At 44.9% G+C, this 16,410-nt stretch overlaps 1 protein-coding gene across 1 annotated transcript in view; it reads left to right on the forward strand.

Annotated features, from left to right (window-relative positions):
- The window catches only part of LOC142765951 (uncharacterized), a 71,095-nt gene that overhangs the window by 20,560 nt on the left and 34,125 nt on the right, over positions 1–16,410 (forward strand). Inside the window, exons 4-5 of the mRNA XM_075867755.1 lie at positions 4,091–4,210; positions 5,840–6,065. Of these exons, the coding sequence (XP_075723870.1) occupies positions 4,091–4,210; positions 5,840–6,065 (346 nt within the window). The remainder of the gene's footprint in view (positions 1–4,090; positions 4,211–5,839; positions 6,066–16,410) is intronic.

The raw sequence follows: 16,410 nt of genomic DNA on the forward strand, positions 1-16,410 counted from the left end.
ACCAAAACTTCTAGAATGGCCGCTTGCACCACCAAAACGTCCGAATTGGTCGTTCACACTCAACACAGTACACTTCAACACAGCACACTCGGCACACTTAATTGGAGTAATAGGTACTGCATGTCAAATTTGTGGCTGCGCTTTCAAGACACGGACACGCCCGCTATGCGTCCTGTCTCTTTCCTGGATATATGGAAGAAAAGAACTAAGTCCTTTCCAGAGCCTTCCCACATGCCTGGCTAATTCCTCGTCGGCACCGGGAGGTCAATCCTCTTAGTCCGGTTATGAGCGTACTGGACAGCCAGGACTTGAGAGATTTGATCGTGTGGATTTACCATCCCTAAAAACCATTCACGCGAAATGGCAGGGCCAAGTGGCCCACTGCCCGAGCACATGCTAAAGCGTGAGTACGTTTTTCTTGCATGCCTTGTGAATAGCATCCATATCTGTTATGTGGTGCTATTTTTTGTCTGTGTCGATGAGTGTTAAAACAGTGTCTGCAATTGTCCGTGCCTTCGAAAGCCCACCTCCGTCGTCGGTGTGCAGGACAGTAAACTCGTACGATGTACGGTTTTCCTTTATCCTCCTCCTCTATTTTTGCTGGTTCCCAACTATGCATATACAAACTCGCCCAAACCAAAGCTTTGCTCGACAAGCTCATTCGGTGCTATGACCACAGGGTACAGCAGGAGCCTGAAAGAGCTTTCAAAGGCATAGTGTAATTAACTTTTTCAGCGCGCACTGATGCTCATCGGGACAGAGCCTAACGTTTAATTTGAAGTGAGAAAAGAACTAAAAATTTTCGTAATCAGTACCATCTAAATATTCAGTTACTACAGCGTAAAACTATGATCATGGGTGCTAGTCGTCTCGATAGAGATAGGACACTAGGTGTCAACGTGGGTGCCTTGACGTAAAACGCTGCTATAGTTGCCAAATAATCCAATAGACATTGTACAAGCCCCGAGATATCACTACGCAAAATTAGATCAGGGTTTTGGGAGGAAACAACGCAAAAAAAAAAAAAAATGAGAAGGCAGAAGAACACTTCAGAGCATTTCAGTCGGATCAGACATGTTTTTATCGGGTTTTTTGTATAAATTGAAAGGGCGTGTCGTCAAGACCCTGAAAAATACACCCGTTCACGTGAGTGCACCCTGAAAGTGTAAATGTCGCGTGCTTTTAAGAGATAGTGTCCATTCCTATTGTATACTCATATCTCGCAAAGTGGCATGTAACCTTAAGCTGTACTTATGTGCCCCAATATTCGCAGTACGTACCCCAACGCACAAGATATTGACATTTCCACAGTTCGTGGCTTGGTTGCTGATGCACAAGTCACCACTTTGAATGTTTGAGCTGACGGACAAGGCGCCATATTTAATATTTTGCTGCCTAACATCATCACAACTAGACACACTGGTGTGCAACGTCATCAATGTTGGCACAACTTGAATCACGATAAGGTTAATGTCAGCAGATGCGCCACGTGAAAGTCGACTTTAATGCCGAAATAAAGTCCTATCAGCATTCACTCATCTTCAGACTTGCTCAGTCATCTCTAGACAGAGGAGATTTGTTGGCTGAGTAAACTCAGCTTCACATATTGGTGTTGATATCATTTCTTTGAATACTGGCGTAGAATGTAGCCAATTAATCTAAAGGGGACGCTAATTATGCTTTTTTAAGTGTATGGAAGCAATTCTTCTGAATAGAGTAACAGTTTTGAATAGAGTAAAGCGTGAGGAAAGACAGCTGGCCGCCAGCAGCGACTGAATCGGCGACTGTCACATCGCTATCGAAGCTATGTTTATTGCATTACAGCAATGGTAGTCCCCCCCCTCTCTCTCCACAGTATATTTCTACATTAGGATCACTGCAATGTAAAGAAATCGAGTATTTGGGGAGTCTTTCTACTACACAACAATAGTCATCTATTTCGCGTACTTTCCTCGCGTTATCATCACGGTTCTGGTAGATCGTCATCACGCAAGGCGTGCGCGTTATCAGTGTGACATGCATTCTCGACAGTAAGGTGGCCAGCGCCGTACTTTCAAGAAAGGAAACGTGAGCAAGTCAGGAGAAGATTAACGTTGTGCAGCGTAAACACTCTGCGAAAACTCGATTTTTTCTAGAGTGTATGCATTATTCGTAAAAGGTACAATAACGTACCTGCCTTTGCTTCGCTTCATTATGTGCTGGTTTTTGTTAAGGTTTTGGCAAGGGGAAAAACGAGCGCTTTAAACTTTCCTGAACTTCATTCCAGCAGTCTATTATTGGGGCCTGCTACACTTTTCCAAGTAGACATTGGATGGATTCACTGTAGGAGTTTATTTGTCTCTCGAATTCACCGCCGCATTTTTTTTTTAATCCGTCCAGTACGCGCGAAGTTGCACTCTGCTTCCTCTCGTTCCGATGGAACAGTTGGAGGCTAATCGGGGAGGGACGTCACGAGAAAAGAAAATACGTCTCGCGCGCCTCGTGACCTTGAGCACTTGTTCTCTCTCTCTCTTTTTTTTCTTCGAGTGCGCAGCTTTTAAGTGCGATTTCACGCGCATGCGTGCACAAGTACGGCGCAGCCTCCCGCGGTGGCCCCAGTAACGAGTGTGCGCGCCATTATTAAATAAGCCAAATGGCTGATAATTTGCCTTCGACACAGCCTTTCTTTAGTGCGTAACATCCCTTCTCGAGAGGAGAGAAAGCGATTTTTAGCTGACGTTGATAATTTATGGTAAATTCTAGGCCACATGCGGCGCTGTGATATTTCGTTGGCGTGTTCTCTGGAACCTCGACTACCAATCAGCAGCGTTTTCTCATGCCAGAAAAGTGGTGCAGGGCCCCTTGAAATGCTAGTACCGCCCCATTGTGAAAAGTAATTTCGTATGGCGTACATATAAAGCGGCGGCGGTTAACACAAAAGGTTTCTTGTGCGATAGAAACACTACGTGCTCATTTCATGAAACTGTATTAATAGTCAACATTGGCCGATATTTAGGCGAGAATTGCTGTTGATGGCATTACATGTCTGGGAGCTCCTTACTTCTGACAAAATTGACGGCTGAAATCACTGTGTATTGTCGTTCGTATATCTTACCAATTATAATTTTTTCGAACAGTAGCTTTCAGGTCCTAATACGCTACAGTGGTAGATTATTTCCTGATTTAAACGCTGATCACATTTTTTTCGTACATTAAGTAACCAACACTAACTGCTTCGGAAAGTTCAGTTTACAGATTGCCGCTCGCTTAACGCTAAAAAAAAAAAAAAACACGCTCATCGACGATGTGAATAATGACGATATGGTGACGCACCAAGCAGCATACCGGAAATCGTGTGTGAAATCCCACAGTTTGATAAACGTTTCCACGCTCTCAGCCACGGGTCTGCTTCTCGGCGTTGTCATATTCCTGCAGCTTCTCGAGTTCTCCGCTCATCAGACTGGCGGCGTTGCCGCTGAGGCACTGCATGGAGCGCCTTGCGTTTGCTGTCTTCCATGGCGGTGGCACCACTTCGGGTACAGCGCATAGAGTTAATATAAAGACAAATATAGAGTCAATATAATAACTATATGGGAGAGCGCGCCTATATACCAGCAACCACTGGTGGTATTATTCCGTGAGGGAGTTGATCGATGCGGTTGTTTTTTTTTTTTGCGTGGCACCGCGCAGATGGCGCACCCGTGCAACATCTGATTAGAGCACTAGCATATACAGTCACTCTACATCTGATAAGGTCATTATGCCAGAAGAGACAGAGTGATGAACCACGAATTAATATTTCGTTATAGTAACATAGATTTCATTGAAGTAGATGAGACATTAGGCCAACGCAAAAAAGAAAGTTTCCTTTCGTTTTTTTTTTTCGAGCTTTGTGGCGCAAATGTCACCACACCGTTATCAAGGGGACGCCTTATAGCATCCATCCATACATCCATCTATCGCTGTACATGCCTGACGATGGTTTATGAAGATACAGTTTGAGGCCTTGAGGTGCTTCGCTCATGAAATTCGGGAATAGTTCTTCGCGTCTTAAGCCTTAGCATGAAGGACTAAGTCGCATATTACAGTGTGGACCTTTTTCCAACCGCAGTACCCAGTTCACCACCAATACAGCCGCCACAGCCGCCACCACCACAGCCGCTTCCACCACCGCCCCCGGCACCACGCCCCATGCCAACGTTTCCACCGGTGATAACGACTACTGAAACGGGTGAGCTGCTAAAAAAAAAAATAGGTCAAGCCTCATTCAGCATTGGTTTGCGACAGGTGTCGGGAACATCGTAGTAGCGAACAGACCTCTCACTTCCAACGCTCTTTCTTGTATGAAAGCAATATTAATGAGAACTGAAAATGATGCCGGGGAAACTTTAGGGCGTGTTATTAGAAGTAATTGAAATGTAAAAGCGAAGAAAGAAAAGTTGACAAAAAGATCATTCGCCGCCGGCAGGGACCAAGTCGTACTGGCCATAATGATGGCGCTGACTAACACGCCCAGGTTTAACAGCACATATATAGTGGACGGGAGGATGACCGCCGCTGTAGCTCGGTTGGTAGAGCATCGGACACGTTATTGGACGGCCGCAGGATCGCTCATTAACAGTGGCAAAGGTTCTTTTCGTCCACATCCTTTCTTCACATTTACATTATATAAGTATACAATCACCATAGACTAACAACGTCGCCTGTACTTTTCTTGGTATCATTGCTTTTAGTTCTTATCCTAATAATGTTCTCACTAATTTTGTGTATAAAAAAGTACAACGAGGGCTTAAATTTCTTCTTTCATTGATATCGAGGCTAGCCGAGAGATTTCAGTTCAGCTGCCAGCTCTTAATAAGATCACGTGCTACGGGATGCCAATGCGTGGCAAACGCCTTCCACATCCACGTTCTCGCTACTAGCGGCGCTGACTAACACATCCAGGTTTACATGCGCATACATAGTTCATAACGTTCACAGGGGGTTGACCCGCCGCTGTAGCTCAGTTGGTGCAGCATTGGACACGCTGTTCGAAGGTCGCAGATTCGGAGTCTGCCAGCGGCAAGTTAATTTTCTTCGCATTTACAGCTGCTAAAAAACTTGTGAAAATGAAATAAATGAAAATGTATTGATGGTGTGGTTCCCGGAATGGCCTGCCTTTTGGTCCCCGTTTTTTCTGGTGTATTGGTGAGAAGTACACGCACAATTCATTATAACAAAACTGTATTTTACATGAAATTAAGTTCGCTATGTCTGAAAATTTGTTATAATGGTATATCCTCGGCACTATGGCCATGGCAAGACCATTAATCGTTTATTTCGTTATATCCAGGTTCCTTGTATCGAGATTCGAGTGTAGCTCATTCTTGAAATTAAACTTCAGGGCGCTTCGGCCACAATTTTCATGAAAACATTGTGTGGTCATAAGCCTATTTTTTAGACAAAAACAGAACAGAGTAGAAGTATCGGGCAAGCTTTGCGTCAGCCTAGATGATTGGAAGGGAGGAAAGGAGGGCTGTCCTTACGCCACCGTGCTGACGCCTGTGAGCACAGATGCAGATATAAGCGGATAACCCCGGCTTAAGCTGCTATATACTTACAGCGCTGGCGAAGGCCCTGCTTTAGAAAGGTCTGCAGCGAGGAATTCGTGCGGTACAGCAGAAAAGTGTTGGCGTTTGGTCTAGTGTGCCTGTTCGCAGCAGTTCCCGGTCATTCTTTTCATGCTGCTGTCCGTTCGCGTGCCGTTTTCGCGTATGCTGACTTGAGCGTGGCCTTATCGCTGAGCCCTTGCTTGTGTCTAGCCAACGCATGATGGGAACAAAGCACACTGACACAAACTGGCCTGCCTTTGTTCGCCCAGTCCCCACGACTCCGCCACCGCCGCTGCTGTGCTCGGTGGGCACGGTTGCGACAGCTGTCAAGACGCTCCTACCTCCCGACGGCGAATGCGATATCCTGATCTACGCGCACGTTCAAGTTTACAACCAGTCAGTGCATGCAGTCATCAACAATATAAGCTTGACGACGTTCTTGGCTGTCTGTGCCATCTACAGTCGCACGACATGTGGCCTGTCTTTCTCCATGCGGTGAGTCAGCGTGTAGGTCGGTGGTTCGTCTCGCTATAATGACTGCCAGATCTTGATTATATAATATGGTATGCAGATCGGTATTGTGTTTAAACGTTAAGATGCACTTAAGTGGACTTAGACATATAGGTGTTGGGGGAGGTGACAGGGGAAGGGCGGGGACCCCGTATGTCACTTACTCCCTTCGCTGCCATGAACACATCCACGAGTAGGTTTTTTTTGCGATATTAATTATATTGACAGCTTCGGCTTGTTTTTACCGTTGCCAACGTTGCCATCATGCACCGTATATGTATACGTATCTATATAGGAAAACTTAAGAAAGAAAAAAGTCACAGCTTTGCCGCAAAGGCGAAGCAATTAACGCGATACCAACAAATTGGTAGGTCACGCGCAGAATAGCAAGCAGATGGAAACGTTCCCAGTGTTTCTCACGCACAAATGACGCACAAAACGAACTCACAGGTACAGATGAACGGGAATAAGAGTCTCAGTTGGTACTCTGCTGTGTCTAAAAAGCGCGCCCTTATCGCAAGCGGAGGCTGTGCAGCAATTCCAGTGACCTTTTGTGCCCCGTAACTACAACAAAATCGTTCCAGTGCACGCTGAATGGCAGCCAAGAGGTATGATTCTCCCCACCGGTAGATAGAAGCGCGCGAAAGATCGTCCACTCCTCTCGTTTCTGCGGGCCAAAGCACGCATGAGAGATGAGGGCCGCTGCGCGCTCATGGCGCCATCTTGCTGATACTGCTGAAAATACGATAGCTCCCCCCCCCCCCCCTTGAGACACCCGCCAACAGCGGCAAGTGGTCGATATAAATAGCTTGCCGTTTTAACGTTGAAGGTGTTGTCTTCGGAGGCTCAGTGGTTAACGCATCACATTCACAACGCGGAGGTCCCTTGTTCGATTCCGTGCGCCGGTCTTTTTCTGAATTTTTTCATTGCAATAGCAATTAAATGGACACTCCCGGCTGAACTTCACCGCCGGCATCGGCGTCGATGTCATGCACCGCATATATATACGTATCTATGTATATGAAAACACAAGAAAGTAAAAAAAAATCCAGACGAAAGACTCCGGCGCACAGAATTTAAAGTGCGACCTTCGCGTCTTGAGTGCGAGGCGTTAACCACTGAGCCACCGAAGGGTTTTTTTTCTTTATTACCTGTTTTTCTTTACAGGTGTTCACACAGAAACATGAATGATAAAATACACTTGAACCAATACTTGATCCGAAGTGCTCACATTAAAATTTTTTTCCGGTTGCACAATTCCTCTAACATTGTTTGCCAGCTGGGAGGTTCTTCTTGTTGTTTATACACCTCAATGATATACCGCATATTTGCAATGAAGTTCTCCCGGACAGGACGTATGTTCTGGTCAACATGTCTGTAAGCCATTGTGGTCTGCCATATGCTGTGAAGGCTAAAATTAACATAACCATGTCGTATGGTATGCCGTCGTCATCATCCACACAGAGAAAACGAATGCCATGGCTTGTAATGGGGAGATCTTTTTTCAATGTTCTTTGAAGGATGTCCCAAGGAAAGACAGCGTCCCAGCAATGAATAAACATATGGTCTATTTTCTCAGGTGTTTTACAAAGTAAACAATTGGTTGTCCATGGTACATCGATTCCCTTGTCCACTAGCCACTGCTTTACAGGGAGAGTCCCGGAATGCAACTTAAAAAAGAAAGTTTTTGCCCCTGCTTTTACTTTCATCCTTTTGACCCTTTTCAAAACGTCCTGTCCGGGTCCTCCATTGAACATAGATCTGTACAAAGGTGTTGGGAACAAGACATCACGGAGATCCCTGTACAGATTTTTTCGCTTAAGAGTGGCAAGATACTCCAGCGAAAAGCGCACTTTCAAAAACTCAAAAGACTGCATAACTTCTCTCAAAAAACCAGTCACATATCGGCACATATCACTGTTTGTAGACACAACAAAATCTGGGATGCGTGACGGCAGCCTTACTTTTATCACTGTTTGCAGAAATTGGTTTCTTTGATCGTGAAGGAAAATAAACGGAGAGACACCTTGTCTAATAAATAAATGACATAAACCGAGTCCGCCATTGCTAACGGACTGGAATAAATTTGACCGGCTTGTACGTTCCCACGGCGATTTCCAGACAAACACAGCAAAAATCCTGTGAAGCTTCTGCACATTGACGCGTGACATACAGATAACTTGCATGACATACCAGATTTTTGATATCAAAAACATGTTGCACACAGTTGCACGTGGAATATAGACAGATACCGACCACCCCAGGCATTTGTTTTTTACCTGAGGGTTTCTGCTTCACCTTTCCAGTAATCCGCGTTGTCGCGATAGCAGTCCAAGGGTACACCGAGGTACTTTAGGGGTTTGCTTTCCCATTTTACGTTAAGGTATACCTCGGGCCTCACATCCCAATTGCCGTAACAAAAGGCAGTTGTTTTATGCCAGTTAATTACACTGCCCGTCATGTCACAAATTTTATTTGCCATGTAAACGACTTCACATATACCTTGTCTATCTTGGCAGAGTACTGCCACATCGTCAGCATATGCGAGTAATTTTATCTCCGTGTTCTGTGACCGAAAGCCTTGCACACTTAAGTTTTGGATGATTGATAAGCAAAAAGGTTCTAGGTAGATGGCGAATAACAATGCTGAGGCCGGGCATCCCTGTCTGATAGAACTTAGTATTTCAATTTCTTCACTAAGCTGCAGTCTTAGCCTAGTGGTAGAGTGTCCGCTTCGGCTGCGGGAGGTCGTGGGTTCAAATCCACGTGCCGCCGGATACTCACCGGTATTTCCAAATGGAAACAGGCGTCCCCCGGCCCGACACTCGGCTACCTACAGGGGTGAAACGTCTGGGAAAGGCAGCCTACGCCATTCAAATCCCGTCGAAACATGTGAGCACGATGAGTTGAGGTAAAACTCGCTCGTTAAATCAAGAAAATGGTAAATCAAACGGTAAATCAAGAAAACTATGAACTGCGTTACACACTGTGAATATGCCGTCTTCAAACCATCAAAAATTACGTTACCAACTCCCACATGCTTCAGCACACTGAACAATACTTCATGGGAGACACGGTCAAAAGCTTTCTGTAAATCTATCTGCATAATTGCTATTCGCTCTTCAAGGTGTCACAGATCTCTAGTGCACTTCTTACTATATGTATGTTCGTTGTGATGCTACGACCCTTTATGCCGCATGTCTGGTGTGTCCCTAAAGCTTTTCAAATGTTCTGAATTCTCCTGGCTAAAACCTTCATGAATATTTTATAATCAGTGTTCAAAAGACTGATAGGTCGATATGACGTTACAGATTGAAGTTTGCTGGTGTAGAGAGGAAGAAGAGTATGTGCCTCAGTGGGTCACGCTTTTAGCAAGAGGAGCCAAGCGCGAGCGTTTGCCCCGATTGCTGTGATTCCTGAGTCCGTTGCTGCCGCCCACTTTCCGCATCAATAGACCTACTGTGCAAGTGCTACTTGTGCCAATAAACCCCGTTTCAGAGTGGTGGAGGTACAAGTTGCACTTGCACAGTAGGTCTATTGATGCGGAAAGCGGGCGGCAGCAACGGACTCAGGAATCACAGCAATCGGGGCAAACGCTCACGCTTGGCTCCTCTTGTTAAAGGCGTGACCCACTGCGGCACATACTCTTCTTCCTCTCTACACTGGTATCATCTGTCTTCAGAATCAAGGCAGTATGCGCCTGCGTGTGTGAGCGTGGCAGTTTTTTCTTTTTGTATGCTTCTACGATAACTTCGTATAGCGCAACTGCCACGTCTTCTTTATAAACTTTATAAAACTCCGCCCCGATTCCATCTGGGCCGGGCATCTTGCCTGTACTTAGATCATCAATAGCTTTATTCATTTCCTGTACGCTGATAGGAGCCCCTAATATTTCTCGTGTATCGGCGTCAAGCTTGGGCATCGTATCAAGAAAGACATCACTAAAACCCGTGACCATCGGTACTCGTTTTCCGAGCAGATTGCGATAATGGTCCACAAACGTCTCCATTATCTGACCTTTTTCACTCCTGAGTCTGTCATTGCGTACTATTTCTCTGATTTCATTTCTTTGTGCGTATTTTTTTTCGTCACCCAAAGCTCGTTTCTTGGGTGTCTCACCTACCCAAAGTTTTTCACTTCTAGCTCTTATTATAGCGCCTTTATGCTTCTCTTTATCTGAAATCTCCAGTTTGTTTTTAGTATCTGTTATTTCATTGGTAAAGGAGCCGGGTTTCATGGTTTCTTCCTGCAAGAGCACTTGTAATTGCCTTCGCAGGTTCCTTTCTGCCTGTTCCTTCTCGAATTTATTTTTGTAGATCGTTCTATCGCCTTCATTTTAACCTCTTGTTTGATAAATTCCCACTTTGTTTCCCAGTCATCTTTTTGATTACCGTATAGTTTCGTGAGGGCTTCGGTTACATCTTTACCATAAGAATCATCTTTCAAGTTATGACTGTTTATTTTCCACATTTCGGAGTCCTGCGTTTAGCGCCAAGTGTGAAACTAATCATACAGTGGTCGCTGAAAGACACTGGTGTAACAACATATTCATCACAGCACATAATAAGGTACAGTGATATGTACGCTCTGTCTAAACGTGCGTGGCTTAGACCCTGAAAGTGCGTAAACTGAACACTGCAATTAGGCATACATAAACCAACATCTTCCAGGTCATTTTCTGCAATCATCTCATTTAAGAACAGTGCACATTTATCAAATGACAGGGCCGGCTTGGCACGTTTCTTCTTTCTACAAACACAGTTAAAATCACCAAAAAGGACTACATATTTGTCACATTCCAGTAAGTTACTTATTTCTTCAAAGAAAACTTTCCTTTCACTGTCTCGGTTCGGAGCATAAACGCATATGACACGCCATTCGAAATTCAAAAAAGAAAAATCACACAATACGTAACGTCCTTTATCGCTGCTTGCTACACTTCTTTCAACAACGCCTATCGATCTTCGTATGAAGGGCGCACACCCTCCTGATAAGCCATCAGCATGGGATACAAAAATGTTATACATTAAGCGAAAAGGTAACGTCATATGATCAGTATCTTTCTGTGTCGCTATTTTAGTTTCCTGCACAGCAATCACATCCAAGTCATGCTCCGAAAATAGCCTACTCAACTGGTACTGCCGCCTTCTTGAAGCTAATCCGCGTACATTTAAGCTGGCAAAACGCATTGCTCTTTTAAGTTTCAGGCTCATTTTTTTTTAAATACAAGTAGCTGCTCACCATACCGTCTTAGCCGAACTCCACCGATTTAGTCGTCCGGTGCACCTTCTTGGTAGAAGGCGACACAATGTGTTGTCAAGAGGCCGGTTTTCCCGCCCTCTTTTCCCCTTCTGTTATATTATGTTAGACCGCCACTCGTTGCCTCCGAAGGAGAGCTGCTTTCGGTGGCGGTTCTTGATTGCTCATATCACTTGATTCTGTCGAGGCTGCGTCTCGTGGTTGTTTCCCTCCAGTACCTGGTTCCTCGGCGTCGTGCCACTCCATGGCACCACCCTCGGCAGGTTCCTGGACACTTTGAGTAGATGATTCGCTCTCATCTGTTGCAGCGGTTGCGTCGTTTAAAACATCAGTCTCCTTTGCGCTCGTCAGTGATTCTGCGGTCGCTTGCATACACGCAGGTTTACTAGTTTTTCCTGCTTCTTTCACATTAATCACGCCTCCTGTACTGAATGTTTTTTCGCAGAAGTCACCTGTGATGTCGCCGATGCATCCGCGACAGGTTGCACTCCCCCACGGTCAGTTCACCTTGGCGGTTCTTTTTGCAATCACGTCATGCCTGCTGCACTAGGTGTTTTTCCTTCACAAGCCGTTTTGGATTTCACCGATTCTTCTACTTCGGCCTCGTCCATAGTGAGCTCGGATTTATCCATGCTCCCGGTGTTCAGTGCAGCTGCTGCATACGTCTTCGTGCAGTTCCCAGGGGCGTGTCCGAAATGCTTGCAAGTGTCACACCGCGGGACTCGACAGTCCCTCCTAATGTGGCCAATCTGCTGGCAGCGCAAACACCGTGGCGCTCTTCCGGTTGCCACAATAAGTGCGAGCTCTCCTCCAACTCGTAACTGGTGAGGTATATCGTCCAGCGTAACGTTAGCCTTTAGCCGGAGCGTCACGGTTCTCGTCATGGTATTCTGCTGAGTGTAGCCGTCAATTCGCCACTTATCCATTCCTACGTCAAGCACTGGTGTGTCCCTACAAGTCTGGTCTGGTCAGTGCATTTCGTACGTCCTCTTCTCGTACGTGGTAGAGCAACCAATGCAGCTTCAGACGGACGTCGCGGTGGCTTGGGTCGATTATCATGCATTTGAGGCCTCTCACAGTCAATTGCACATCAGTTAAAAGTTTCTTTACACCTTCAGTGCTTCTGCACGTCACTGCCCACACGTGGTTCATTTGATAAGCGCCGAGCGCAAGAACCTCGGTGAGCTGAACACGTCGAAAAAGTGGCTCGCGAAAGTCTTCCGCGTGATAAGGTCTTCCTTTTACATCCGCATGCAGAAAAACAGTGTTCTGAACCACATACCCATTCGGCAGAGGGGGCAAAATAACAGCATAATCCTGGGGCATTTCAATCCTGGAACCGCGGCTAAGCTGAGCCGCCGATGCCGCTCCTACGGAGCTCATGATAACACGTCCGCACGCTTTCGCAACCGGAAGTGGAATCCCTGAGCCGCCGAAGGGTGTCTCCTCTAACGTTCAAACGGCATGCTATTTATATCTATCACTCACTGCTGTTGGCGGGCATCTCGGGGGAGAACTATTGTGTTTTCCAGAATTATCAGCATTATCAGGAATGAGCGCGGGGCGGCTCTCATCTCTCACGCGTATCATGGCCTGTGGAGAGGAGGAGTGAACGATCTCTCGCGTGCCCTTATCCACCGGTGGTGACGATCATAGTCTTGACTGGCGTTGGGCTTGAGCTGTAATGATTCTGTGGTAGTTATGGGGCGCACAAAGGTCACTGCAATCCTTGCTAAGCCTCCGTTTGCGGAAAAGGTGCGCTTTTCAGACACAGCAAAGTATTGCGTGAGACGCTCATTCGCGTTCATCTGTGCTGGTGAGCACGTTTCGTGTGTCATTTGTGCGTGAAAAATACGGGAATTGTTGCTATCGCGTTCATTGCTTCGCCTTTGCAACAAAGCTGTGACTTTTTCTTTTTTGCCTTTTTATAAATATAGATACGTTTACATATACAGTAAGTGAGGGTGACGCCGACGTCGACGCTGATGCCAGCAGTAAAATCCAGCCGAGAGTGTCCATGTAATTGGTATCGCACCAACAAAAGCCGCCCGCGCTCGGCACGAAGCTCGTCGCGATGCGCCAACGCGCACTTACCTCCCAAGCGTACTTACCTTCCACAAGGGTCAACAAGGCCACAAAGGTCAACTTCGCACGCTCGGCAGGCCCAGTTTGCGAAAAGAGCGCACTTTTGGAGCACAGCGATATAACAACTGCTACACTCATTAGTTCGCACTCCCTGTACCTGTGACTATGTTTCGTGCATAATTTCTTTACTTAAACAGCTCGTTGATCGTCGAGCTGTAAATGTTGTTAGCTCTCGTCCTGTGTTTGTTGTTTTGTGGGTCATTTGTGCGTGAGCAGCGTGCTGCACGTTTCTATCTGCTAGCCGTTCTCAGTGTTACATTCCAAGTTATCTGTATTGCATTCGTCGCTTCAACCTTGCGGCAAAACTGTGACGTTTTTCCTATACCCTTTGCCTCGTACCGCAGCAGCCCTATTTAAAATAGAATTTTGCTCTATACATACGATATATACGTGGTACTGTGCCCGAACGAACCTTACAAAGAATGATCAAAGTTTGTCTACCTGACTAGCATCTTCACTTCAATCTGCTTGCTTTTCTCCATACATCCCCTTCTTCTCCGTCCCTTTCTGAGCCAGCATGTTTTTATCATCCCCTGCAGGCATATACGAAACCTACATACGCCTGTTTCTTGCTCCACAGCCTGCATGCTGCCTATCTTTGTCTGCTTCATATTCACTCTATTAGCGCTTCTATTAGTGGACTAATTCGGCAGTGGTGGCATATTTCACGAAAAACCCGGCACCGGCAAAGATGTGGCTCTACACAGCTGGGCCCTAGAAGGTGCTCCGGTCACAGGCGTAACTGTACGTGCTCATTTAGAATAACTGATGCACTGCCTATGGAGTGCTTGTGAGTAATATCCAGTTTCTTCTTTTATTTATTTATTTATTTATTTATTTATTTATTTGAAGATACTGCTAGCCTCACATCTTAGGCTGTTGCAGGAAAGGGGGTATCTTCAACTAGGCGTGTACATAGGTAAGGTTGAATCAGACAATGCACATGTTCTCTACATTAACTATACAGGGGCTACTAAATGATGGCAGTAATAAACGGCATATTAAAATGGAGATACATATTCAAAATAACACAGTTAAAGTAGGCACTAATATATGTTAGGTTCGACTAGACGGTACATATGCACTAGGCAACAAATTATACAATCGCTACAAAAATGACAATATGACATCCAACACACTCAGTGTAAGGCCCGACAAGTACAGCGTAATTCATGAGTCGCGCAATTTCCCGGCATTAAAAAAGATACTGAGATGTGAAACATATTGTTATTGTGTAACGCAGAAATTTCGCTTGGAGATTATAATTCTAAAGCATAGCCTGATATCTTGGAGATAAAAGCTTCGAGTGATGTGTACTTGATAGCATCGTTTGTTAAGCCATTCCAATCTCGCATTGCTCGCGGGAAAAAAGAATACCTGAAAATGTCGTTGTGAAACCTGTATTCAGCTAAGTGCTTGGTATGTTTAGTTCAGGAACTAGTTGTATCCAAGTGTAGTAAATAGTTGTTCGCATTGATCTTCATGCTGCCATTAAGAAGACTGAAAAGAAACTTAAGGTGAAGCAGTCTGGCTTGATCTTGTATGGTGGGTAAAGCGGCTTGCTTTAATAGTTCAGTCGGAGAGTCGTGACAATGATAGTTATTAAAGATAAACCTAAGTGCCTTTCTTTGTACACCCTCCAACTTTGCTATGTAATGTTTACGGAAGGGAAACCAACATATTATTGCATATTCCAGTGTTGATCGAACGAGTGACAAGTATGCTTAGCGTTTAGTATCTACGGATGCACATCTAAGCGAACGTTTCAATGTGTACAAAACGGTCAGTGCTTTGTTAACAACGTATGTTACTCGCTTGTCCCATTTGAGATCTGACGAAGTTATGACACCTAAATATTTATATTCTTCTACTCTCCTTAAGATCTGTCCTTTTAAATAATCGTGGAAATTCATGGGCGTTCTTTTATTTGTCCCTGTCATACAAACTATTTTATCGGCGTTAGACATCATCTGCCAAGTCTGACACCACTTTGTTATATGTTCAAGGGCTCTGTTTAGAATCATCCGATCTTCGTGGCAAGTGATTTGCTTATAGATTATGCAGTCATCTGCAAACATTCTCACTGTTGCGTTACAATTGGTGTGCAAATCGTTAATAAAAAGAAGAAAAAGCATAGGAGCTAGAACGGCACCTTGTGAAACACCAGACAGCACATAGCCGATATCGGAAGAGTGGTCTTTGTAATGAACATACTGGCGTCTTCCTGTAAGATAACTTTTTATCCACTTGGTGATGTTGTTATCTCCGAGGTAATGCGTAAGTTCCTGAAGCAACTTAGGATGAGAAACTACATGCAAACGGAAATATATTTCCCTATGATCGATCGATCGATCGATCAAAGAAGCAGAAATCAACCAACTAACCAATCAACCAAACAGTCAATCATTCAATGAATAATCACTTCAGCTTTATTTGTTATGAACGAATAATTTGTTATTTGTTATGTTTGAATAATGTAAGTACAAGGATTATTCTGTTCATCAAAATAACAAAGTACTAGTGGTTGATTGATTGATTGATTGATTGATTGATTGATTACAGGAAAGTATGAGTCAAAGTGCACTAAAATTTATTATGCTAAAGGTTTTTGTGAGAGAATGTTTCAAAGAATCCCTGTGCGGGAAATATCAGTGACATGATCGAGCACTGGAAATTAAGGCCCCGTCACAGCGGTCTAATGGCTAAGGTACTAGGCTGCTGACCAGCAGGTCGCGGGATCGAATCCCGTCTGCGGTGGCTGCATTTTCTATGGAGGTGAAAATTATGTAGTCCCGTGTGCTCAGATTTGGGTGCATGTTAAAGAACATCAGGTGGTTGAAATTTGCGAAGCCCACCATCACGCCTCTCTCACATATAGTATTATGGTAGTTTTGAAACGTTAAACACCACATATCAATCATCAAAT

This window comes from Rhipicephalus microplus, chromosome 6 (genome assembly GCF_043290135.1).
Source record: "Rhipicephalus microplus isolate Deutch F79 chromosome 6, USDA_Rmic, whole genome shotgun sequence".
Lineage (NCBI taxonomy): Eukaryota > Metazoa > Arthropoda > Arachnida > Ixodida > Ixodidae > Rhipicephalus > Rhipicephalus microplus.